The sequence below is a fragment of the Paroedura picta genome, chromosome 12 (genome assembly GCF_049243985.1).
Source record: "Paroedura picta isolate Pp20150507F chromosome 12, Ppicta_v3.0, whole genome shotgun sequence".
NCBI classification, from domain to species: domain Eukaryota; kingdom Metazoa; phylum Chordata; class Lepidosauria; order Squamata; family Gekkonidae; genus Paroedura; species Paroedura picta.
This window is the reverse complement of record NC_135380.1, coordinates 23,532,710-23,560,173: the sequence shown is the minus strand read 5'-3', so window position 1 is coordinate 23,560,173 and position 27,464 is coordinate 23,532,710. Positions and strand designations below refer to the sequence as shown.

The following is a 27,464-nucleotide window of genomic DNA, read 5'->3' as shown; positions in this document are numbered from 1 at the left end:
ACATGAAAGACGCTGAGAATTGTTTATAAGATAATCGCAACAAAGGTTCTTCTGGCCTGTCTGTGTGGGATTTTCTGCTGCTCCCGTGAGCCCCACACAATGGCCCATAAAATGGAGGGCTGGGTGGAAGACTTTTTCTCCTCCAATTGTGCGGAGACAACTCTCCTGCTGGGTAGATGATTGGGCATGGAACCCCATAAACCAAGAAGGGAGAATGTCAGGAAGGGAAAGGGTTACAGAGATTCAGAAGGCCGGCTTCTCTGCCAGTAGCCTGGAGTTCATGTTACAGGTACAGGAGAAGCAGGATAGAAATAGCCCCCTGGATGGAATGATATTCAATCCCAAGCCTGATGATTTCCCAGTCTCCCCTCCTGCTAAACCACTCAAGGTTAGAGCAAGACTTACGGATTCGGAGAGAGAGAGAGAAGCCCCAGGCCAGTCTGAAAAAGACAGCAAGAGTTCCAGGTGCCAACTCCCAGCAGCTCTTTCTTCTTTGAAGGTGGATGCAAAACAACAGCAGGAGTCCAGCTCCCCTCTCCTGCTTTTTGGAGCGCAAAGCACAGCAAGATGACTCCCCCATGATAAAAAGCAATCTTGAAGGAGTGAAGAATTAAAGCCATGGGGCTTATTCACCTGCTGCACACTTTCTGGTGTGATTGGCAGACAGTAGTGTCTATTGGGCTTTTCCAGAGGGCACCTAGCTTGCTTTTTGTAGATGGGAGCAACGGACAAGGAGCAAATAAGATGGGCAACTCACAGAAAGAACAGATGAACGCGGTTCGGTCCCTAGCCCATTTGGTTTCCGATCTCAAGCACATTTCTCTTAAGGCCAAATGAAACACCACTCAAGAGATACGAGAAGAGGCTCTCAATGCTTTTTGTTCTGCTTTAATGTAGTTCAGGGTAGGCGGGGGATGTCGTATTTAATTGTAGAAACCAGTTCTGGGTGCCCTCAACCTTTTGTCCCATTAATGAATTAATTAATGGATAGCATTTCTAATTTAAAAAAAACAGACAATGTGGCATAGCTGTTACAGAGTTAGACCTGGATCTAGGAGACCGAGGTGCAAATCCCCATTCCACTATGCAAGTTCATTTGGTGCCCTGGGCCAATAACGCAGCCTGATGTACCACGCAGGTTGTTATTTGGATACAATGGAGGAAGGGGGAAATTATGGGGGGGGTATGAAAGGGTCAACTGATGGATTTGACCTGCCTCCACTCATGTCTTGCCTGGAGCAGTTCAGACTACACTGAATACAACAGCCTTAAAAGTTCAAGAGCCCCTTTGTGGTCTCTTCTTGGATAGTTACAGAGAACACGGTGGCTAGGAAGGCAAGCACATTTTCAGAAGTTGACCTTTTTTTTTTTTACTTCCCTCTGCAAGCCTCCTTCTTCCACCCAGGGCTGATGTCACCTCTAAAGGCCCAGGTTTATGGCAGTGACTTGAGTGCCTTTGAAGGAAGAATGGCTCCATGGAGACCCCAGTTCAGAACACAAAAGCTGAGCTCTTGGCCTTTGGTGCAACCTCAGGGCAATGCCCCAAAGTCACATGGCTGCCTCAGCTCCTCCCCTTTCCATCATGGCAGGGCCAGACGTGTTTTTATACAGAGTTCAGGGTGCAGCAGAACCACAGAGAGGGGAGGTAGAAATACTGGTGCTGCTGTGGGTGATCTTGTCCCTGCAGCCATAGCCCAAAATTATGCCTGTGCATACAGAGAATTATATGCACATGCACACCTTCCTTCCCATGGGCCTTAACATGGCATTTTTGGGGTACTGACATGAATTAATTCAATATATTTAACTGTTGTGTGATTAGAAACGACCTGTAGATGGAAGAATTCTCAAGGCTGAATAATGGAAAATTGGGACCATCGCTGACATGATTCAAGGAAGGGCCAACTTATACCGCTGTACATTTTACCCAGTGGGGATCACTTTGGACAGAATCATCACTGCAGGACTTGCCAAAGATTATCCCAAATGCAAGGGGGCTTGTTGCTCTTTTAATGGCTGTAATAGATGATTCTCAAAGAAGCCATTCGCCTGCAGGGATGGCACAGAGACCAGGATTTAGAGAAAGCTGGGGGAGGGGGGAGCAGTCTTCAGCCATCCATAGGGAAGGTGGCTTGACTTCCACATGCTTAGATTTTTAAAGCTTATTTTTAAAATTAATCTCTCCGTCTCATCCAAAGAAACTGCATAGAATCATGTTGCCCTAGATTTCTCACAACTCGGGAAAATGCTCTGGGTATAATTCAGCGAAACCAGCTCGTCCCACCTCAAGCAGCAGCTGAAGGCGCTGCACGTCTGCGTCTCCCTTTATGAAAACCTGCCCTGCAATCAGAACACTCTTGTATCAAGGGGGGATGGCTCAGACAAGGTTTGCTCCAAATGTGCCCCACACCTGAACAGGCCTGCTGCAGGCCCTCTTTCCCAGTTCGAATTCTACAGCCCAGATCAATGGGCCCACAGTCACCCAGTAAGACTGCCTAAGGACACAAAGTAGAGGGAGATGTGAGTCCAAGGACCCGGCCTCTTCCATACAGCCCCATGTCCTCAGAAGGAACTGGCTCTGCCCCCTCCCAACTCACCGGAGCCAATCTTCCAGCACCCACTTTCCTACCCGAAGCAATAGCTCCTCCCCAATCCCAAGTCATGAGAACGTTCCCTTCCAGGGCTCTGAATTCTAGGCCGGATCGTCTGAGCCCACCAACACCTTTGTGAGCTGGAAGCAAATTCATTTTCCTGCTACCATGTGACTCCACAGCATACCAGCACCAGGCAGGAAGGTAAAGGTGACAAATTAGCCTAGAGGGCAGGAGAGCTTCCGAAGGTCTTGGGTTCTTTGCTGTCACTTGCAGGCAAGCTGCTTTTGTCTAGAAGCCTCTGCAGCTCTTCTTGGCCTTTGGGAACCATGTCACAGGGTCTTCTGAGGTTCTTGTCTCGCACGTTCCTCAGCTCCGATTTGTGTTCCAGCAGGAGAGTGCAGAGCTGGGAGTGTCCATTCTCTGCTGCCTGGATGGAATGAGGGAGAGGACCATCAGGGCATGCAGGGTGTGCTACAGGAGTCCAAGATGAATGCTCAACCTCTTAATGGCCAATCACATTAGGGAGCTGGACTTAGTTGCGGGAGGTGTCAAAGAAAGGGCGGAGCACTGATTTTTTCCCCCAGCGAGGAAGACCAGCAACAAATCAGGGTCTGGCTGGAGCCTGACTTCCAGTTTTAGCCTCCTCATCCAAGACCTGCAGGCCCACTTAGCAGGGACAGAAGGGCAATCATCTGTCATGGATCACAGGTGTGAACACCCTGATTTGTGGGGGTGGGGGCTGCTATGATGCTCATCCGCTTTGACCCATCTTTCCTGGAGAAGGAATGTCGAGGGTATTGGTGCCACACTTTCTCCACTGCCCCTGGGGAATATACTTTGACAGAGTCCTTCTTTCCCAAATGGACATTTGATGACTGATTATCTTAGCGTCACTTGTCCTGGAAAATTAGACCTTGGAACAAAATTCCAGCCACACCACTGTTCACTAAAATGAGGGGCACTGTGGGTTTGGAGCCAGATAAGGATTATATATCTCAAGGCACACTTATTACAAGATTTGAAGCTCCACTCAAAGCTCCCATTGCAAAGGTTCACATATATCTGTAGACACAACATAGTGAAGGGCCCCTCCTCTTAATCTGATCCCCATTATTCACCATTGGGCCACATCTTCTTCTTGGGTACTGGTAGCTGGGGGGGGGGAGGGCTAGGTAGGCGGGTTTTATTACTCGCAAGTTACCTTGTTGTTTTTATACTTGTATCTGGAATTTTGATGTTAGCCGCCGCAAGACGGCCAGCCAGGAGTGGTGGCCTATAAATCGAAATGAAATTTTAAAAAACAAAACCAAAACCTTTTAGCCAGGTTTTAGCCAGGTTTATAAAAGACGGGGTTCAGTCCTTTTTGAAAAGATGTTTTTATGGTTTGCTTCTCACCCAGGGACTGTTTTATTAATATAACAGTTAGGCTGCTGAATGTTGCTTTACGAGACTTTATACCCTTGGCTTGCTCTTTATGGCTTGTTTTATTACTGGTAATACTTATGTTACGTGGTCTACTCCCCCCCCCCCCCCCGCATGAGCTGCCTAGAGCAGGTTTCTGGACAGGGGCCATCGACATTTAGTAAAGAAGGAAACCTGAAGGTGCCCACTCAGCCAACCGCACGGCATAAAAAGGGGATACTGCGCCAAGAGGGCCCGGGGACAGGACTGGCTGCAGTGTGGCTCTCCCCTCCCACACTCTTGTGCAGGGAGCAGAGGAGGAGAAATCATTCTGAAGAACGAACCTTGTGGAGGCAGGTCATCCCATCATCGTCCACGATAGCCGGGTTAGCGCCATGAGACAACAGCATCTTCACAATATCTGTGTGGCCACAGTAAGAGGCTCGATGCAGAGGGGTGGCCCCCCCGTGGGTCTGGGCATTGGGAACAGCTTTGTTCTCCAGCAGAAACCGGCAGACATCGGAATGCCCATTGCGGCTGGCATAGTGCTGCAAAGAGAAAGTGTAGCACTGTGAAGTTGGCAGGATGCCTTGACATCAGACTTTGGGTAGCCCAAGCACAGATTATTTATTATTTATTTGTTTATTAGTTTTATATACCGCTACTCCCGGACCAGCCGGTTCGTGGCCTATTTTACTATTTTGTTGAAATTTTAAACCCTATTTCTATATGTCTTACACATATTTTATGCCAATAAAAGGTTACTGACTGACTGACTGACTGACTGACAAGATAAAAACAGACAATAAAACCCCATGAAAACGAAGTATATCGACTCCCTAACAATACAAATCACAGAATACAATTGTAACATAGATGGCTGCAACAGCTAACCTACATATACCTTTACTCCTCAACTCATCTATTCCTGGTTGTGTATCTCAGTAGGGGTAAAACAGAGGCAATGGTTGGCCCGGAGGGGCGGTGTCCAGATTTCACAGAGGATGGGGGAGGACCTGCTCTTATTAACCCGCTATTAGGCTGGTATTTGGCCTGGCCTTAACCAAAAGCCTCCAATTATACATTTGAGTAGCAAAATCTGGCAAGCAAAATCTGGCATATGGCCAAGAGGATTCAATAGGGATACACTGTGCTGGAACCCACACTATGTCCTGCTCCACACGGCATCCTACGTCCACTGCTGGCTCTAACTCTACTGCTACCTTCATGACATGAAGCCCACTGGTGGATGCTGGAAGGAAAGAAACTGGAGAAACTACTTCAGGGTTTCCCAGTAACGACATAAGCAGCATCTTTATTTCCAGGTTGAGAAAGGAACATTAGGATTGCCAACAAGCCTGGTGAAAAAAGTCCTGCCCCTTTAACAGAAGCTTAACGTGATGTTATTCACCTCCATGCATGAAAAACCATTTCCTCAACTTAAACCCCAAAGAGAGATGTCCTCGTCCCGACACGAGCAACATGGCAGATAACTTCACAGTAGCTGCATCACAGTAGCTGCAAAGGGGTGGCAGGTTACAGTAGATGAGCGATTGGGATGTGTGTGTCCTGCATAGTGCAGGGGGTTGGACTAGATGACCCATGAGATCCCTTCCAACTCTATTATTCTATGACTAGATTTCAAGCCCATTTTAAATTTAAATAAAATGGGCGCTAGATGGGCTGGGGGGGAGGGCCCGTCCCCCGCAGAAGCTGGAGGGAAAAGGGGGGCTGGGAAAGGAGGCTTCTGTCAGGGCGGAGATCTCCCTCGCGGGTGCGAGGGAGAGCTGAGCCCCGGCAGAAGCCGGAGGGAAAAGGGGGGCTGGGAAAGGGGGCTTCTGTCGGGGCGGAGATCTCCCTCGCCGGTGCGAGGGAGAGCTCAGCCCCGGCAGAAGCCGGAGGGAAAAGGGGGGCTGGGAAAGGGGGCTTCTGTCGGAGCGGAGATCTCCCTCGCGGGTGCGAGGGAGAGCTCAGCTCCGGCAGAAGCCGGAGGGAAAAGGGGGGCTGGGAAAGGGGGCTTCTGTCGGGGCGGAGATCTCCCTCGCGGGTGCGAGGGAGAGCTCAGCACCGGCAGAAGCCGGAGGGAAAAGGGGGTCTGGGAAAGGGGGCTTCTGTCGGGGCGGAGATCTCCGGCTTCGCGGCTCCTGATTGGCCCCTCCGAGTTTTTATCCCGGACCGGTCCCGCCCTAACTCCTCCCCACTACCCCTTACTCCTTTATACAGTCCGTGGCGCCCGTGGCGCCACGGGCTGTGTACAGATTCTATGATTCTATCCTTCTCTTTGCAATGGGCAGTGAGTTAGATCTCTGACTGTTGTCCTTGGGCCAGATTTCACAAAAGAGAAACCAGCAGGCCCATGGCAGACTGGCAGCCAACCCCCACCCAGCAACCTGCATTGCACACGATCCTCCCTTTTCCTCTCAAGGCACTTACCAAAGCTGTATATCCAAGGAGGTCGGGATCGTTAATATTTTCATGCTTCAGGACATGCTTTCTGACCCCGTCGAGGTCTCCATTCAGAGCAGCATACCAAATCCCTAGCCAGGAAAAAAATAATAATTTCAATTTCCAGTGAAACCCATCCCAATGTCTCAGGGGGAGGTGGCAAAAATCCAGCAAGAGTGGCTCAGGAGCCACACGGGGTTCTTGGGCGTGTCAGCTGTGGGTTTTCAGAGCTCTGTTCCCCAAGGGGGAACCTGCCCTGTGTTTCAGGAATGTGGGCAGGGACCTTGCCTCGTGGGGCTTCTGGGTGGCAGGGGGCTTGCATCTTTCAACAGCCGCTGCCAGAAGGTCCTGTAAGCTGCTAGATTTTCTGAGCTGGAAGCCTCATGCCAGGGATGGAAGTAAAGGGCCGCCTGGTCCCCAACCCCAGCCTACCCCACCCTCCTCCCCAAATGCAGCACTGTCATCCTAGCATGGGGGAATAAAGCCAGCAGGCCGCGAAGTAAAATCTCTGCCCTCCTGCAAGCAGTCCAGGAACGGAGTAAAGCAGCACCAGTAAGCAGTAGTTCTATATCCCTTATTGCATGGACAGTTTGCTTCCCTCCAGGCCCCTTGGCAAACCCACTCCCACCCCAAGCTGCTGTGCTCCATTCAGAGAGCAAGAAGGAAGGAGAAGGGACTTTCCCTCCCTCCAGAGACACGGGGCTGGCTAAGGGTCAGCAGGGCTGGAGAGCCATTTGCCCACTCTAAATGCTCAGCCAGACTTGGGCAGTGAAGTGGTTATAGTTCTATTTCTATACTGAATAGTTGTATTGTGGCATGCATGTACTTGGAGTGATGCACGGGGCATCCATTACTCATTGTGGCTCATTGTGTTAAAGGTAATTGCAAATGTAGCTTTCTTTGAGCAACAGAGTGAGTGCCACTGCAACTACCCTCCAAAACACAGTCAAGCAGAAAAAATTCCAGGTAATCACATTTACCTGGACGTAAGCCAAGCATGCTCAGTAGAGCTGTTTTTGAAGAACATGTGCAATAAACCAGGGGTAGTCAACCTGTGGTCCTCCAGATGTTCATGGACTACAATTGCCATGAGCCCCTGCCAGCAATGCTGGCAGGGACTCATGGGAATTGTAGTCCATGAACATCTGGAGGACCACAGGTTGACTACCCCTGCAATAAACTACTACTGTAATTTGCATCCAGATTGGGATGGATAATGCACTGGAGCATTACCAACTTAACAATACCAATTTTGGCTGTTCTGTTTTGAGCATTATTGTTGCATAAATACCAAAGAAACTGCTCATAAGAGACACAAACTGGGAAATCTCTATATTCCATTCTTCATTGTGTGAGACAGGAAATATTTGGCGGGGCTGTTTCTTTTCTGTGAGAAATAAGCAAGATGATGTAGCGTAGCGGCAGAAAGACTGAACAGTGAATCGTGAAGTCCCTGGTTCAAATCTAGCCTTTGCCCTGAACTCCTGAGACAAGGTACTTTCTCTCTCATCATCAGTGTCCCGCCCCCCCCCCCCCCCATAAGACATGGAGAAGAATACAAGCCTACTTTGTATGGTGGCTGTAAGAACTCCAGCAAGGTAAAGTCTGACAAGCGCAAGCACTATTCAAACGCAAGTTGTATTAGCATCTTTATTTCTCTAACTGGCACAGAGTCGTGACAGTGTGACATAGTGGTTAGAGTGCTGGACTAGAATTTAGGAGTCCCTGGTTCAAATCTCCACTCTGCCATGGAAAATCACTGGGTGACCTTGGGCCAGTCAGTCTAACATACCTCGCAGGGCTGTTGTGAGAGTAAGATGGAGGAGAAGAGAAGGACGAAAGCCACATGAAAGAGAAGCCCTGAGGCATGCCTTTGCCCAGGGTACCGCTCCTTTACAGGCAGTGGCAGGTAAAGGCACCTGGCCACAGAACTGCATCCTCTGAAGCACCACAAGAGCAAAATGAGTACCAGCAATAACTGCAGTCAGCCGCTAAATACCAGCAGACCAGCTTTGGCAACCCAGGGCTGAACAGAAGAGGCTCCAAGGACTCCCCCTGCTTCCAGGTGACCCCTACAGAGACAGCCACATCCCCCTGCTGCAGCAAGAACCAGCAAAGCATCCGTGGCACCTTAACAGAGTGGCATTGAGCCAAAGAGGTCTCCGGTCCACACATGAGCCTTAGTAAGAGTATTACTCTGCAAGGTACCCCAAAGACACTTTTATCTTAAGCAGGGGGGTGAAGAGGTCTTCTGTACAGCCCATTTCCTCCCTTCTCCCCAGGATTTCTTTACCTCTCTCGAAATCCATCTCCTCCACATTCTGGTGAACACTGAGCACCGCTGAGCGGTGGGAGCAGCAAGAGTCATCCTTCTGATGTCCCAAAAAGGAATCCATCAGTATCCCCCTCGGGGTTCTGGTCTGGTCAGAACACCATGAATGTTTGTGACAGTAACGAGCCCTGTGGAGGGAAGACAGCATCAGCAGCTCAGGCAGCCACAGCCTTGCTCAGCCCTCCCACGCGACAGCTGCCTACAATCGAGCCCCCCCACCCCAAATGCTGCTTGCTTGACACAGTATGCAACATGCGAACACAACCCGAGGAAGCTAGGCTTCCCAGCATAAAATGCACAGCAGGCAACTTAGCACTGCACACTGGAAACTTTGTGCCATCTCTTAACGCAGGGGTAGTCAAACTGCGGCCCTCCAGATGTCCATGGACTACAATTCCCATGAGCCCCTGCCAACGAATGGGAATTGTAGTCCACGGACATCCGGAGGGCCGCAGTTTGACTACCCCTGTCTTAACGGCACGAATGCAATCCCATTTATCGCCAGATGCCACCTTATTCAAGCACAGTGTGTGTGTGTGTGCGTTATTCTGGGATGATGAACAGGGCGTGTGCCAACGGGAATGGAAGATTTGCTCCTTGTCCACTTGCCTAGGACTGCAGGGCCCCTTTTCCCTGGGGGGTAGGAGGGGATACACAGTAGGCACAGAAAGCCTCAGCTATGATTCACCCTGTCATGGCCTTTTTTGGGGCGTCTGCAGTGCGATCTCTTATATCAGGTGCCCTGTAGCCTGCCTTTCCCTGATCCTTGCTCCTTTCCCCCCCATTATTATTGTTAATAAGAAAGAAAAAAAGAGTGAACCAAGGATCACTCATCAGAAAGACAACAGGAGACAAACTATGATGAACCTTGTCATTCCAGGGCAAATCCCATCTTTTCCGCAACTTCTCAGCCCTTAAGTCTTCTCGAATCATATTTGTACTCTGATATGTACTCTTGCTTCACACTTCCATGCATAATCTGATCATTAACCTTGGGGGCCAGGGAGGATTTCCAACAGAACATTTCACATCCTCTCACGGCAGTTAACAAGCTCATTATAAGCTCTCTATCTTAGGCAGGTGGACACTCTTTAATGTAATTCCATAAAGCAACCACAGGGTTGAATAGTTATGATCATGGCTGTTAATTCTAAACTATACAAAAAGATCTGGTGCCAAAAAAAAAAGTTCTGTTTTAGAACAACTCCAAAGAACAAGTAACAATTTTGACTTCTTTCTGCCCTGCTCCTTCCCCACCCTGGAAGTCCTCCATGCCATCCTAACCCTTCGATACTCACAAGGGAAGACCTTCAGCAGTCCTAGAGAATCTCCTCATCACAAATGTACTAAAGGTGTTTCTCTTGCTCCTTCAATACCGTAGTTGGGGTCTCAGGTTCCTACACTGTGCAAACCCCTCTAGAACAGGGATAGTCAACCTGTGGCCCTCTAGATGTTCATGGACTACAATTACCATGAGCCCCTGCCAGCAAATGCTGAGAATTGTAGTCCATGAACATCTGGAGGACCACAGGTTGACTACCCCTGATCTAGAACACAGGACTCTCCTGCTGGCAAAATTTGTAAATTTCTTGTGAACATCTAAGCCACCATGTATAAAAACAGACCTGCCTTTCCCATCTGTCACCCTGCCATCCCTTGCCATTTCTCCTCTGGCCCTTCTGGCTGTCCCTCACAGTGCTGTTCTGGGCCCCTTCTCCCCACCCCAGTCCAACCTCACCATGCCCTCTGGGGACCTCACACAGATCTCTGTGACATCTTTTGCCCACTTAACCCTTTTCCCGAACATTCCACCCACCTGCTCCTACCAGCCTGTCAATGTTCCACAACAGTTTCCCAAGCTGTCCCAAGTTCAAGGTAAGTTCAGGCAGCCATGTTTATCTCCCTCTCACACAAAGGCATGTCCTTGTCCCGCTCTTCCTCTGAAGGGCACAGGGTAGCATATACTGTTAAGCCTTTCCTGTTTTATCCTCACAACCCTGTGAAGTGGCCAAGAATCTTTGTGTGAGAGAGTGAAAGGCTAACCCAAGATTATCCAGTGAGTTTCAAGGAAGGGTAGTGACCCAATGGTAGCACACCCATCTTGTGTGCAGAAGGTCCCAAACCCAGTCCTGGTGTCTCCCGTTAAAAGATCTTAAGTAGGACGTGTTGAATGAGCATTGTCTTTCTGAGAGCCGCTTTTGTTCAACATGAATCCTGAGATACATGGCTCTACAGGCAGGTTCTGTAAAAAGCTTCAGTGCTGAGCTTCATCTTAGGGTTCCCAACCTTCAGGTGGGACCTGGAGAAGTTCTTGTATTACAACTGATCTCTAGAAATCAGGTCCCTTGGAGAAAATGGCTGCTCTGGAAGGTGAGTTCTATGGCATTATACCCCACTGCCCTCTCCAGGCTCCACCCCAAATCTCCAGAAATTTCCCAACCCAAAGTTGACAATCCTACTCATCTCCACTCTAATCTTGGGATACTCTAATCTTGGGAAATTTTTCTCTCGTCTTGCTTCCCCAGGATCTTCATGGACCCCCAGATCTGAGCCTCACAAAAACCCATCTTGCTCTTGTCTTCAACCTGTCCCAAGAAATGATGCTTATTGCATTCCCATGGGAATATCCTAGAACAGTGGGATTCTCACTCCTTTTCTCTCTGGAGATGCTGAACTTCATCTTGTCTTTTTGTCCACGCCAAGCCTTCTGCTTTACCTATCCATTGCTCATTATTAACCAGGGACAGTCCCTATTTTTCGCTTTGTTAAAGCACTGCTTAGCGCAAATTGTCCCCATGGCCATTCTTCCCCCTCAGCTCCCTTCCCCAGGGTCTCGCAATATTAAACTGTGCGGAAAACGGATCCACTTCATTTCTACTACATATGCACGCGCTCAAAGGCTCTGCATTTTCCCGGCATGCAATTCCACACGCTGCAGCTGCCAAGGCATATTTTGGACGCAGTCGTGCAAATTATTATATACATAATTCCTAGCATCTGCCTAACTGCTGCGGCTGCTCTTCCAGCCGGCAGAGGAGAAGCCACTGCAGACTGAAGGAACGCAACATACAGAAGGGAAAACGGAATATTCAGGCAGCGATCCCTGGATAGTGATACAACAAGGGTCATATCTCTTAATCGGCGGGACGGAGCAGCGCGTGCATCTGTGCAGCTCAAGGCGCAGGCGGACAAAGAAATATGAGCAATGCTCTCCAAACTTCAGAAAGCACCCCAACGCAAAGTTTCCCTTGCCCTGGGGTCCTACAGGCCCTAAAGTTGCCTGCGAGGTGCTTCTAGAAGGAACGTGCGCGGAGGATTCAGCGCCCTCAGAACACCCGACCCGCAGAACCCCGTCGCCATCTTACCTCGCGGTTTATATCAACATACAGGCGGCCCAATCAGAGGGGCGGGAAAGAGAAAGGCAACCAATGCCGTTGCAAGAAGAGCGGAGTGGGCGGGGCTCCAGTTGTCTCGGGTGCAGCGTCGGGAAAGCCCCGCTAGAGGGGGGCGAGAACTAAGGAATCTGGCAGGGGCTTGAGATCTTGGTTGGTAGCAAGCAGAGTGTGTAGAATTGTTGTTCCTCATTTCATCTAATAAAGAGTTGTTTTTTATACCCCGCTTTTTTCTGCCCGAAAGAGTCTCAAAGGGGCTTACAAGCGCCTTCCCTTCCTCCCCCTACAACAAAGATAGATTCAGGTGGGTAGCGGTGTTGGTCTGAAGTAGCACCACAAAATTTGAGTCCAGTGGCACTTTAAAGACCCAAAGAATGAGATTTCGTGTGCATGAACACTTTATCTGAGGACATGTGCATGCTCACCAATGCTCATGCCTTGAATAAATCTTTGTTGGGCTTAAAAGGTGCCGCTGGACTCAAAATTTGTTCTCCCCCACAACAGACACCTTGTGAGGTAGATGGGGCTGTGAGAGCCCTGAGAGAACTGTGACTTACTCCCCAATTTCTTTAATAGCCCTTATTTTTTTCTCTTGTATATAGTTTGGCAGAGGGAAAAAATCTACCCCAATAGCTTTTCTCTCTCTGATTGTAGACACTACAAACTGTCCCACTTGTCTGTATTTGTAGTTCGGCATAAGCACTAGCTGTGGAGCATGTGCAGATGCATTTCCAATCTCTGCACATTTTGGGTAAAAATGACAGTTATTCTAAAAGCTTTAGACTTTTCTTCTGTATCTTCTGTTGTTAATTATCATCAACAGTTGTTTTAAAACGCAAGAACTACCCTCGAAAAACGCAAGAACTACCCTCGAAAGAAGACTGGCTGAATAAACTAGCTGACTTTGCTAAGATGGCTAAACTGACACTGATAGTTAACGGAAAAACAGAAGAGGCCTTTCAAGAACAATGGGGCCCTTACCTGAACTATTTAAGAAAATAATACAAAGGGGATTGAAACAGGGAACTAAGTGTATTAAATGAAGATCATAGCCTTCCTTTTTCTGTATTGACAATATAGATTGCATGTATCTCATTGTCTTTAACTTTGGAAAATAAAAACTTTCTAAAAAAAAAAATAAAGTTCCATAGGAACTTTCCTCTCAGCTCTTTGGCCTGTGATTTAAAACTGTACCTGCAACTTCCCTTTTCCTTCAACATGTTCTTAGTGCTTTTCAGTGTTCTGTTCCCTCTTTATAAAAAGAGGACACGTCTCTGTGTTCAACCTGACTTTCACTTCTTCAGAGCAAACCAAAGCTTGAGAGATTCCAGTGCTTTATGTCTTCCTTTGCTTTCAACACAGATCAGAATGATTCTCCAGAATGAATCAGTCTCATGCAACAGAAATCTCAGTGTCGAGGTCATTTGGGGCTTGTTCCCCCACTTTCTACCTATTGTTTTATTTATACTGGAAAGGTTTGGAAGAGCAGTATTTAAAAATACATTTCTGCAATATTTTGGGAGGCTGTTTATACAATGAAAAATCTGTCCTTGCCCTTTTTGTTATTATTTTAGAAAATGTGATAGCTTCCTGCAGATTTTCATTCAGTGATGTAGAAATGATGTTATTTTTCATGAAACTGGAACAAAATTTAGTCCTGGTGTATACACATACTTGATAAACTGTTTGTGAGTGTTTATACATGAACACACTCACATGAAAATAAAGAGTTGAATCATAAAAAAAAAAACAGTTGTTTTGAGAATTCTTTTTGTAGAAATAATTTCATCAATTTATACCCTACTTTTCTTTCCAGTGGTGACCCACAGACACTTATATCATTATCCCTTTCTCTTTGTTCTCCTCACAACAACACTGCAAGGTTGGTTAGGCTGAGAGTTTTTGACTGACTCAAGATCATCCAGCAATCCTCCATGGCCAAGAAGGGATTTGAACCTAGGCCTCCCAGATCCTCATCTGCTGCACCATGCTTGTACAATCCTCCATGCAAAATCTGCCACAGGCTTCACACAAACGGGCTCAGTCTTACCCTAGAACATCCTTTCTTGCTTCATTCCCTTGGCCTCACCTAAGGTTGCCAGCAGATTTAGAGACCATATTAAGCCTCTATTAAATGGGCAGAAAATGTAGTTTCTCAAGGCTGTTAGCCACTCTAGCAGTCAAGACGTGACAACTCTGGTCCTGAACCATAAACTATGAATGTCATACGAGGAATATCTTTTTCCTTCTTTAACTCCCCCCACCTCAGCCAATCCCTAATTCTAAGGAATGAAGCAGAGGGACAAAGAAAACAAAGTAGATAGGGTGTGGAGAGCATCCGCAATCAATGTAAAAATCCTGAAGAGAAGAGAGAGAGAGAGAGAGAGAGAGAGAGAGAGAGAGAGAGAGAGAGAGAGAGAAAGAAAGAAAGAAAGAAAGAAAGAAAGAAAGAAAGAAAGAAAGAAAGAAAGAAAGAAAGAAAGAAAGAAAGAAAGAAAGAAAGAAAGAAAGAAAGACATCTGTTAAAACTGTGGGTTTAGAGGTTGACATGGACACTGGAAGCAATTTGAGCTCTGTATTATGATCCCAGCATAGTACAAGTAGAACTAGAAACTGAACCCAGCAAAATCCCAACTTATATACAGCAGCAGACAAAGGATCTTCCTGCCAACAGTTTCAGTCTAAACTAACTGGATCCGGCAGAGGGGATCTAGCTGCACATTGGTCAATTACATTGATCCTCAAACTCAGTCCTCAGCAGAACCGCAAACACACCACCGCCAATCTATTCTAGACCATTGGTGTTGAAGCCGTAACTGGCAGCAGGGTTGCAACCTAAGTTAAAGGGGTGCCAGAAAGACATTTTGGCACGGGAGGAAGAAAAGAAAGAAAGACTGGCAGAGAAAGGGAAGGGGAGAGAGACAGCAAACCTAGAGCAAATAAAAAGCTACCAGAGTAGGTGCTACTCCAGGAATGTTTCACTACTCAGAGAAGTAGCAATATGTACAAAACATATTCTGTGTCCCCCCCCCCCCCCCAATAGTGCACCTTCAGGCTAAGAAGGTCATTTTTCAAGCTTTCTCCCCACTGGAGCCCTTGTCTGTCAAGATTCCCCTACCCATGAGCCACAGAACACTTACACAGCGCAAAGGGTCACATTCTATGGCACACTCAGTGTTTGCATGGTAGCAGCCAGACATGGCAGGCCTGGGAGTTGTCAACAGAGAATGTACCCCATACGTTTCTGTGGCTCCATGTTTTAAGAGGAAGAAATCTGTCTTGGAAGACAAGCTGTCTAATCAGCAGCTTGTCTGCCACTGCTAGTTTGATTAAGACACACACACACACAATCCCCTCCTCCCACAGCGCAGTCTGAGAAAACCTCTGGCCCAGTGGGGTTACCTGGCATATTCTGAATTCAGCTACATGCTACAGAAGACCCTTCTTTGACCCCAAAGTAGCAGGCAACTCTGGCCAGACATGGCCTGGAGACCTATAATTTCAGAGCTTTCCCTCGTTTAATTAAGGCTCCTGACTAGCGGCTGAGAGGCAGGATGCCCTTGTGTCAGTGTCTGGCTCCCCTCTCCGTTAGCAGTTCAAGGCCCTGACTTCAGCTCCGCCAGAAACCTCCGATTGCAGCTTAGCCCAAGGGTGAGCCAGCGGTCAGGAAAACCAACCACACAGGGCACTGTGGGAAGGCAGGGGGGGAGGCTGGTTCCTGATTCCAGGTGAGACGTGCAGCTGGCAAATACGTCTCCCTGGCACTCATCCAGTCGCTGATCAAAGTGGTAGCCTAGCAGTGCCAGGACAACTCTGTTGTTGTTGTTGTTCTTGTTTCCCAGAATGCTTTGCACTGGCATCCAGCCATTACTCACAGCTAAATCATGCAAAGCAACATGGGGATTTGGCTTTCAGTCAGCACTCTGGTAGACAAGCAGATGTGTTGTACAGCTTCCTCAGTCTCGGGGACGATGGTGTTTTCTCAGTGGCTGTAGCATATTTGTGGAATTTCCCCACTCTTTGAGATCCATCGGAGCCTGAGTTCAAATATAATCTGGAAAATCTTTCTCTTTAGTATGGTGGTCAACAGCTGGACTTGTCAAATACAAGAGGGGACTTGTTTGACTTACCAGCTCTGACTCAAGCCCTCAGTAGGAGATAGAATATTGTTGAAAGTATCTAGAAAGGTTCCCAAAAATGTTAAACCAAAGGTCTGCCAACCTCCAGGTGAGGCCTGGAGATATCTCAGAATTGCAACTGATGATCACACTACAGGGATCATTTCCCCTAGAGAAAATGGTTGCCGTGGAGGATGGACTACATGGCGTTATCTCCCCAAACCTCACCCACCCCAGGCTCCACCCTCAAATATCCAGGAATTTCTCTACAGAGTTGGCAGTCCTACTGGAACCCTTTGCAGTATGGAGCTTCTGCTACCAACTGCAATGGCTGAGACTATCAGAGAGGAGAAGAGGAAGCCACCAGCTTAAAATCCCCCCTTCAAAGTACATGTTTATAGAATTGTCATTCATATCCTGGGTGCTGTGAGTATTTTGGAGGGCAAGGGAAGCCAACATTTGGCTAAAACGATGGGTTAAAAATAACCAAATGAGGAGGGCTTTGTGCCTCTTCTGCTCTTAAAAATTGGCACCCTAGATTCTGAATATAGCAGATCAGGGATTAAACGCACTGTGTCTGATTTGCCCCTCCAAACCAAGCTTCTGCCTGAAGAACTCGACTAGATCCTTTACCGCAACCTATTTAATATCTGAAGGCTGATATCCTGCCTTCCCTTAATCTTCTTTCTTCTGAGCTGAGCTTACCCAATTCCTTCAACTGCTTCTCAGATATTCTCTCAAATATCTTTAATCCTCTCTCATATGCTCCTCTCTTTGGGACCTGCACTCTTTTTATGTCTTCCTTAACATTTAAGAGTCCAGAACTGAATATAGTCACCACCAACCCAAATGGAAACCAGCCAGTAGCACTGGTGCATGCTTAGCATGGGACTGCCATTTAGATTTCATGCCTTGAGCACCTGGATCTCGTGGGGCAATCTGGAATGTGGTAACCCTTTCTTCTAATTCCATACAGAGCCCATTCAACTCTGGTTAGTAACCAGTTTCCAAATGGGCCAACTTTCTCAACTGAACCAAGGTTGAGGGCAAGGAACATCATACCACCAACTGGCTCAGCCCAAGAAGGAGGAGTCTGCTCTGCTGTATCCTCTGCCCAGAAAACAACCCCCTTGTCATGTTGCTTTTCTCATAGGAAGACAGGTTTAGGGCCCATCTCTTCCCCCACCCTAATATAGGGAGCAAGTTGAAGGGTGGCTATCTTGAGCAGGCAAATAGCAGGAAGGGGAAAAGTTAAGCACCCTCTTTCTTTCCCCTTTCTCCTTCCTCTTTCATTAGGGTGCTTTTAAGTTTTAAAAAGTTGGGGAATAGAGTCTCTGATCTTTTTGAAATAGCACGGATTGAATTATACATGATTATGGGAGTCCATGATCCTAAGTACACTCTAGCTGCTGAAGAGGGGCCTGAGCTTGAGAGATGTGGAAGATAATGGTTGGCTCCTCACACTGGTGCTATTTCCCTGACAGAAAATGTATTCCTCTGTGCCGTTTTAAGGCACAATATAAACAACCGACTATTTTTCTTCTTCTTGGAGGCTTAAAGTAACTTGGTGGTGGAATGCTCCATTTAGTTGGAGCAAACTAATGGAGATCCTGTCGGGTTTACATGACAGACAAGTAGAGGGTGACAGCAATTCTGGACTTCATTGGTAGTCTCTCATCCAAATACAAACCAGCACCAACCCTGCTTAGCTTCTGAGATCTGATGAGACGGAGCAAGCCTGAGGTATTCCAGTCAGGACAGATCAGGAAAACAGCATAGTGGGAGAGTCTGTAGCCCATTGCATGTCTGGAATTCAAAATTAGGGCCGTCGGATCCAAGTTGGAAATTCCTGGAGATTTGGGGGTGGAGCCTGGGGACAATGGGGTGTGGTAAGGGGAGGGACTTCAACACTGTCTAATGCCAGAGGCAACCCCCCAAAGCAGCCATTTCCAACAGGGGATCTGGAGATGATGTAATTTTGGGAGATCTCCAGGTCCCACCTGGAGGTTAGCAATCCTAGATTCAATAACACACACACACAAAACATGATTTGGCCTGTGATAAGATATGGGAGGGAGAAAAGGTACAGTCACTAAGGCTGAAAGAGGTTAAGAGTGGTCTTTCAGCTCTCACAAGAGAAAGCAACTGTAGCACATATTAAGGTAGAGGGGCCTTCTGACTGGGTTGGGGGCTCTGCCTCTGGCTAGGTAGAAAGCCCTTGGCTGCCAGACGTCTCCCAGAGTACCAGCAACCTATGCACCCTACCCCCCAATAGAAAACTGTCCTTATAAGCATTCACAACTTTCCCATACTTAGTCATGCCAATAAAAGTATATTTGAATATAAAAGGAAAGATGAGGACACTCCAAAATGCCATTTTCTGTTAGTGGCCAACGTGCTCCTCTTTGCTGACTCACCTACCATAAATGGCAGGTGATTTTCAGCTACCCTCCTTCTGTTGAGCCAGTTATTAATTCACATTTTAATTCAGGGCCTTTTGACTTTTTGGCATCACATAATGCCCTGCTATTCTCTTTGCAGGTTTTTCTTTTTTTAATCCACCCACTTATCTAGTTTTACGGTCACTCGGGCCGTCAACCCACAAAAGGTTTTTAGTTGATTAACTGTCTCCGCCTTTCACCATTTAATCAATCATTTCCTTATTAAAATTATCTTGTGGTATCTCGGCACAAGTGAGAGTACGAGGAAGTGCTTAATGAAGTCAACAGCCGCTCTTGACTAAATAGCAAAGAACAAAGAAAAAATTCTTTGGAAAAGCATCATTAAAGGCATCTTGTGAGGAATGGGGAAATGACTGCATCTTACTCAGATGCACTAATTTGGGATTGCCAAAACTCTGGAATTATGCCACCTCTGAGACCCTGGTGTGTCATGGGGGGAGGGAGCATGGGAGAATCTGGAGAGTGCAGAGTGGAGTCAGGAGGACTGAATCTGGAATAGAAACAATAAGGAAGAATACTGAATTGGGAATAATACAGAAACATAACTTGGGTTACTCAACAAAACAAGATTCTACAGGTCATGACATTAACTTATTTTCTGGTCGACACAGTGATTTTTCACTAAACACACTGGTCAGCAACAATATCTTCTCGACTGGGTCACTGAAGGCCAAGTGAGATGAGCCATCATGGCAGACACTTGCGGGTTTTGAAATCTAAGTAGCTGAGGTGGAAGAGGCAGGACGGAGGAGGGAGGGAAGAGTCATGTGACGGAGAGTAGAGTTGCCATTCTCCTGGTGGGGTCTGGAGCTCTCCCAGATTTTCAACTGAAGAAGAAGAAGAGTTGGTTCTTATATGCCGCTTTTCTCTACCCAAAGGAGTCTCAAAGCAGCTTACAGTCGCCTTCCCTTTCCTTTCCCCACAACAGACATCCTGTGAGGGAGTTGAGGTTGAGAGAGCTCTGACATTACTGCTTGGTCAGAACAGCTTTATCAGTGCTGTGGAGAGCCCAAGGTCACCCAGCTGGCTGCATGTGGGGGAGTGTGGAATCGTACCTGGCTTGCCAGATTAGAGGTCCGCACTCCTAACCACTACACCAAACTGTTTTCCAGATGGTAAAGATCAGTTCTCCTGGAGTAAATGACAATTTCAGAACATGGACTCACATCCCTACTGCACTCTCTTCTCCCTGCAGTCCTTGCCGTCCCCATGCTACACCCCCAAATCAGATTTGTGGATGGATCCTGAGGAGCAAGGGACCTCAGTGAGGCTATAAAGCCATAGAGTCCATTCCCCAAAAGCATCCATTTTCTCCAAGGAAACTGACCTCTGCAGTCTGGCGATGAGCCCCCTGGAGGCTGGCATCTCTACTTCCACCTCCAACACCACAATGCAATCTCCATTCCAAATATGGGTTTTCCATTGTCTGCTTTTTAAAGTTAAAAATACATAATGAGATCTGTTCACAAATCTTCCAAAAAACTGCAGTCTTACTCTCAGGCTGAGAAATGTGTTGAGCTGCTTTTCTTGAAGGAGGTGTCCATTTGTTTAAAATTATTATTTCAGTATGCTTCCCCTGCAGGCAGTTCCAAATCAAGAAATAGTACAGTACAGGGCTTTTAAGATGTTGTTCCATGTTTTAGAATACCTTTTGTATGAGAAACTGTTAAAAATATTCCCAGTACCCCAGTTTGGAAACTATGATGAACAAAGCAATCAAAGGTTTAGAAAATTAGTCTGTGTGGATTGTAACTCTTCGACCCAGTTCAACTGTTCTCAGTTCTTAAAATCCTATTAAACTTCCTGTTCCAAATCCACAATTTAGAGAATTAATCAATCCTTCATATTGATAAATTGACTTCGGCTTTCTGGCTTAATTATAAAGCTCTTTTAAAAATCCTAACCTCTTTTCGGCAGAGCGTTTGCTGGCTTTTGGCCATCTGCAAATTTGATAAGTGTTTGCGCTGTGTCTTTATTGCCTCCATGATTTAAAAGATGGAGCTAGTTGTTGTGCTTGTGGTTCTGCTGAGGACCGAACTTGAAGTTAGATGTAGGATCGAAGCCACCAATGAAATTGACCAACGCATGGCTAGATCCTCTCTGCCAGATCCAGTCAGTTTAAACCGAAACTGACCAATAGCACACACTGGTGGGAAGATCCATTGCTTGCTACTGTATATTAGTTGGGGGGTTTCAGGGGGTTCTCAATTCAGTTTGGCCTCTTGTAACATCATGCTGAGATCACAATAAAGAGCCGGTTAAACTCCCAGTGGGCTTGACTTCCTTGTATCCACGGATTTAATACTAGGATTACCAACCTCCAGGTGGGGCTTGGACATCTTCAAGAATCACAGTTCATCTCCAGGCTACAGATCAGTGCCCCTGGAAAGAATGGCTCCTTCAGAGGCTGAACTCTCTGGTATCACATCCTTGCTAAACTCCCATCTGCAAATATCCAGACATGTTCCCATCTTGGGAAGAGAAGCAAAGCCAGGATAAGATCTTGAGGGATCTTTATGCAATCCAGTCCTTACACAGTTGATGGGAGCTGATGTAACGTAGCAACCGAGGCTGCTTCTGCACACGGATCCCTCCTCCCCAGAACACAGCACAATACCCAAATTAAATGGGAGCATCCATACAACACTGTTGTCACTCCAAGCACAGCTTGTGGGCACGTTTTGATTTGGTTCAAAGGGGAACCTGTGGGGTAGTTGTGGGCAGAGCTTCCATGTTTCTACTCCACCTGCATCCAATATGGGAAGGGAGCTAAGCTCCAGTTTCAAAAGGCAGTGCTAAACTCTGTCTTTTCTCCCCCTTTAAAGGGATTTGTTCATTTCCCAGCTGAGCTGTTCTGTAACTTTATAGTAGTCCTCAGCTGGGAAAGGGAAAGGAGGCGTTGCCAGGCTGCCAGTGGCCCCAGCGCTATCGCTGCCCCATCAGAGCATCCGCAACAGAGAGGTGTGTCGCTGGAGAAAAAGCTGAATTTCACTCTCCGTGACACATCGCAGATAACAAGCATATTATTTTAGCTAAGAGGCTCGCTTCTTGGGAGATGACGGTTCTCCTCCTCCTGTATCCCTTCTTCCTCTACAGATTCTCTCTGAGTTCTATCTTGCAATTACCTTCGTAGTCAAGTCAGCTTCGGTTGACCTTTTGGGATATTCACTATGGGCACAGACAAGGGGGAAAGCACGCCGCAATTTGTGACAAGAGCAAAATCTCCCCTTTCGTAATTGAACGCAGAGATTAGACAAGCCCGATGGCAGGTGTGCGGAAGGGGAGAATATAATGCTCCTGAGCCATGCAGGCTCCAGCTTTGAAGCTTCTGAAGTTAGGGCTGCCCACAAAACCTGGGGAGCAATGCATCTGTGCCCTGCTGGCTATAGGGCCCACTGAATGACAGTTTTGCCTGGGATGGGTGTCCAGAGGTAGACTGGCCCTTTAACTCTAATGGGTCACCGCCCTGGAGGGTTCCTGGCAGCCAGAAGCAAGTGGAGGCATCGATCACCCCCGGTTTCCTCCCCTGCCACAGTCAGCTTGGACCCAACTGGTAGCGGTGCAGGTGGAGGCAGTGGGCAAGACGAACGCTCTCAAAGGCTGCCAATGCTGCTGGCTGCTGGGCTCAACTTGCACCTGGGCTGTTTTCATACCCCAGCCCATCAGGATGCTAAAGCTGGTTCCTGGTTCCTTATTCATGACTTATTTTGGTGAATCCAACCACAAATCCTGGGCACAGTTTAAAAGCCCTACACCCCAAAATAAGGACTGGACACTAAATCAAACATGGCCACATTCAGGGGACTTGGCCCTTCAAGAGGACATAAGCTGTTTCCCATTCCAAAGCCCAGTTCTTGCGCCAGCTGGTCCAAAGGGGAATACCCCCAGGACTAATGCACAAGCAGACAGTGGGGCCAAGCAGTGCCCCCCCACACACACCATATATGTGTTTGAAACCAGGGGAATGGGTAGGAGAGAGTAGGAGAACTGGAGGAAGTTTGCCAGCGTATTTTGTGGGCCTCTGCTTGCAGTCTATAAATCTGCTCCTTGCCCCCTTATCCCCACCCCTGTTGGCTGGCACACGCCACCTTGGTGACAATGCCCAAATCCTAGCTCACATCTCTCTCGTTTCCGTAGGGAAGTCTAGTGTGCAACTCTGTTGAAATTGCTTAGTGATTGCTTAATGGGATGGAAAAACAAGAAGTGTGAGCAGCGGGCCCCCATGTGAGCCCCCGCGCACACTGTGTTGGGCCTCCGCAGTATGCTGACTGGGAACAGCCGGAGAGAAGCACCATCAGGGGGTCTTTGATTTGGCACAAAGGGAGTCAACTGGGATCAGATTGCCAATGCGGACCCCAGTGAAACAGGGGAGGGATAACTGCTCTTCCCCTATCTTGAAAACTTTGGCAGCTCTATCCAGCTTCCTGGAACTTTTCAGCCTGTGCACAGGCTTGTTCATAGGTTGGACGCGGTCCTCTTTAGCCAACCAATAGCAGGGGCTATTCCAGCAGCCACCATAAGGCGGAGGACTCATGGCCAGCCCCTGCTCTTTCACCCCTGCAACCAGTATTATGGTATGCTCCATCACACGGAAATTCTGTTTTGCTCTTACGACTACGAACTGTAGATAGGCCTCTTGTCTTTTTAAAATGGCATCTAAGCTGGTGGCACTCAACACGTCCCGAGGTAGCCAGAGGCATGCTAGTTACAGTGGTGAGTGAAGAAGCCCTGACTGTTTCTCCATTTCAGGGGGCATCCCCCCAGTGTTCAAGCATTAAAAGGGCGAGAGAACATTTCCTGCATTTCACCATGGTTCATAGTTCATTTCTGGCCCCTTGCCACCATCAGACATCCTTTTTCTAAAGAAAAGTTCTAAATGTTCCCTTTCACGTACTGTTTGCTTGAACCCAGCATCCCAAAAGCTAAGCCTCTGCCTGCCTGGTAAAAGTTGCGGTTCCAGCATTGCTTAATCCAGCATGAGTGAACTCATTGCCCCAACTCAGACTGCTTTTTCTCAGGCTGGCTGCTGGAGACAGCTTGGGGGGTGGTGGGAAACTTTTTCAGCCGGGGGCTAAATTCTCCTTGATAGCGGCTGTCTCTGGAGGACCCAGGAGGCTCTTTCTTCCCTTGACTTTTTTCATGAAACCAGAATGAATCAGCCCATCTGATGAACCACGGAGCAGAGGAGTGGGCATGCAAAGAAGTATGACTACAGTGCATGAAGACTGGAGGAAGGCCAGCTGTGGCTCTAGGACATGTTAAGTGGAGCTCTGAGACAGGGAAGGGCTAGGCCTGAAGACATTGGGCCATTCCGCACAAAGTTAAAAATTGTTAAGCCTTTCCCCTCCAGATGCTTTTCGTTCTACATGGCCAGTGGAAAATGTCTTCTTTTTTTGCTCATGGGGAACAAAGGGAATTTGTTCCTCTTTTTAAAGGGAGAGAGGAAAGATACAGGGACGCCGTTCCGTGTGACATGCAGTGGGAGCCTGTGCAAAAACAAAAACAAATCCAAAATCCTTACTATGGAAATCAACATTCTGTCAACAGAATACATCATGCAAACCAAGAAAGTTTGATTTTTTTTTTTGGGGGGGGGTTATATTTACATTATGCTTCTAGGAACAGCTTCTGATATTATTGCTATCCATGGATGCAGGAAGTGCAAAGCTTTCATGCTTCCTGTTGCTGTGCCTGCAAGTCGTTAACATCTCTCATTAACTAAGAAGATCTGTTCTGCCTAGAGAGATAAATTCTCTCAGAGCCTGTTTAAAGGTCACAATGCAAATGACTAAAATTCTCTGGTAACTTCCATCCTTATGAAGGATTGAGGATTGAAGTACTATGGACACACCTTTTCTTCCATACCAGAGGAAACTCCTGGAGATTTGGGGGGTAGATCCTGGGGGGGGGGAGAGTTTCTGAGAGAGGAATGCTTAGCAGGGATGTGATTCTATGGAGTCCACATTCTGAAATGGTCATTTCCTCCAGGGAAACTGATCTTTATCTTCTGGACCTCAAGGGATACAATGCCATAGAGTCCATGCTCCAAAGCATGAATTTTCTCCAGGGAACTGATCTGTGTAGTCTGGAGATGAGCTGGTTATTACATTCCAAAGGGTGATCCTCCTCCTGCAGTCTTATGTATGAACAGTCCATGTACCCCTTCATTCTTCTGCCTGCATGGACCAGGTAGCCTTTCTCTAACATGGCATCCAAATCATCTCCTCCCCACAGCAGAGAGGCCATCCAGGTTTTCCTCCACCTCATGGTACTTCAGGAGAGCCCGGTGGCAACAATTCAGAAATTGGTAGTTTTGCTCCAAGAGGAAACTTGACTTTCAACTTCCCAGCATGATGTGACTGGGCCTAATTCCCATTTGAGCAGCCATTTTGTGTTGATGTTCACATTCCTCATTATCAGCATTCCAAAAGAATCCACAGGCTGTGGTCGACAGCAACACTGGAAGAAGAGCAGAGGTTGATATTAGGGTTACCAGCCAGCAGCTGACAACAGGTGTGTGTGTGGGGGGGGGACGGGCATGGGAGGAGCTATGGCATTACACCATTTCCAGGAAAACCCAGATGTGATGTCACATGACTCCAGAAATTGCTGGAAAGCAGCAGTTGATTTTTTTTCTTTCTCTCTAGGGAGCCAGCAGGCAACAGGAACTGGAGGTGGATCACCCACCTCCCAGCTGGCATATGGCAAGCCTAGTGTATACATACACAGATCCAGTAGAAAACACAATAGTGGAACTTTTCCTCACATCTCAGCCATTTTTGACAGCCTGGTTTCTGTTCTGTTTTTAAATTGACAATGTATGTTTGACTTAGGACAACTAGGGTTGGACCATCGCCCACATTAGGCAAGTCCTCAGTGTCTTTGGTTCCTACATTTTATAAGGAACAGGACAGGACAGGACAGCAACTTCACGGGACAGCCTGTGATCCACCTGTCACTGACAGCAAGCAACTGACCAAAACCCAAAGGCCGGTTTCTGATAGGCCAGAAAGGGCCTTTGGCTTTTGGAGAATAAGGGCCTCCTGCCTTCCCAGAACAGAATTACACAGTCCAGGAACAGCCTCAGGCTGTGGAATTGCCGTCACCCGTAACTTCCTAATGTGTGAATTCTCATGGCACCGATGGACCGTATGGCCTGGCTTGGACTTCCCCCAAGAACCCCCGTCTCCCTCTCAACCATTAAATGGAGATTAATCTCTGGGAGAGCAGCCAAACTAAATTCCAGGGAGGGTCCAGCCTGCAAGATTTCTCAGCCCTCGTTGTGAGGGCCTCATCGGCAGCCTCGCTTGGCTTGTGGGAAAGGCCAGGAAGCAGCCTGGATCTGCAGATGGGACAGTGACTTTCCCAGCCCCTCTCATGTTTTTATTTATTTTATTTCTTGCCCTGCAGGCTGAAGTGAACGGGCTATTTCTGACGCAAGCCGCTTCATCTTGACACTCTTTGTTTGGGCTAGTGGGAATTTGCCCAAGCCACCCTGCCGAGAAGGGCTTACCTCATTCTGGTTAACGCAAGAGGTTGCCAGGAAAGCTGCGATTTCCCCCCTGCATGCTGTCAGAAACTGATAAATCCTAACCTAGCAGTTGAACGAGGGGAGATCACAACAGCTCACTGGAGGCCTAGGAGCCAAAACCCACTCCAGAGGCTTTCCAGCTGGCCAACAGCACAGCCCCCAATCTCCAAAACTCTTATTCTGTTCCCCGGTCACTTTCTCACCATCTGTCTTGAGTCCCAGTAAGAAAGACAAACTATAAATAGTGTAAAGCAATAAACAACCAGCCAAATGTCTCTTAAACCGACCACTGCAGAAAGAGCAGTGGGAGAGGCTTGGACAGGGTACCTTGGAATCAGAGAATCATAGAGTTGGAAGGGGACCTCCAGGGCCATCTAGTCCAACCCCCTGCACAATGCAGGACAGTCACAACTACCTGCCTACGGACAGTGACCCCAATTTCATGGCAAAATGATCCCTCCCCAGCAAAAATCTCCAGAGTCCATCCTGGCCTGGATACCCTTTGAGGAATATTAATTTATTATGTACTTCAGAGGGATGTAAAGGCTAGGTGTGAATACGGAAGAGCGGGCCATGGCTTCCTCAGCAGTTAATTCAGAGAAGCTTTTTCAGAAACACTAGTTTTCACTTTAAGAAGAAGAGTTTGATTTTATACCCCACTTTTCATTACCAGATGGAATCACAATGTGGCTTACAGTCGCCTTCCCTTCCTCTCCTCACAAGAGACATACTGTGAGGGAGGTGGGGCTGAGAGAGCTCTGAGAGAAACTGCTTTGTGAGAACAGCACTCTCAGGACTGTGACTCGGCCAAGGTCACCCAGGTGGCTGCATGTGGAGGATTGGAGAATCAAACCTAGCTTGCCTGATTAGATGTCACCGCTCTTAACTACTACACCAAGCTGGTTCTTGTATAACATTCCCCGATAAATTGTATACTGGCACCCATAATGCAATAAAGCAAGGGCAGTCAACCTGTGGTCCTCCAGATGTTCATGGACTACAATTCCCATGAGCCCCTGCCAGCATTTGCTGGCAGGAGCTCATGGGAATTGAAGTCCATGAACATCTGGAGGACCACAGGTTGACTACCCCTGCAATAAAGAAACTAAACGGGACCAGATTCAATGGTCAATGTAAAGGTACAAGAAGAACCACCAGGGTCAAAGTGGGCAAGCCTAGGTATCTGTCA

General features: G+C 47.6%; 1 protein-coding gene and 1 long non-coding RNA gene across 2 annotated transcripts; one reads left to right on the top strand and one right to left on the bottom strand.

Annotated features, from left to right (window-relative positions):
• Window positions 1-872: 872 nt before the first annotated feature.
• Window positions 873-12,158, bottom strand: ANKRD39 (ankyrin repeat domain 39). Its single transcript, XM_077305870.1, has 5 exons — window positions 12,138-12,158; window positions 8,734-8,900; window positions 6,429-6,532; window positions 4,340-4,543; window positions 873-3,021 (listed from the first exon to the last, which is right to left on the bottom strand). The coding sequence occupies exons 2-5, from the start codon at window positions 8,834-8,836 to the stop codon at window positions 2,815-2,817; spliced, it is 618 nt and encodes a 205-aa protein (XP_077161985.1). The 5' UTR covers window positions 8,837-8,900; window positions 12,138-12,158; the 3' UTR covers window positions 873-2,814.
• Window positions 10,574-25,655, top strand: LOC143821665 (uncharacterized). Its single transcript, XR_013225864.1, has 3 exons — window positions 10,574-10,647; window positions 25,165-25,257; window positions 25,392-25,655. It is a non-coding gene; the product is annotated as an uncharacterized LOC143821665 (long non-coding RNA).
• The last annotated feature ends 1,809 nt before the right edge of the window (window positions 25,656-27,464 follow it).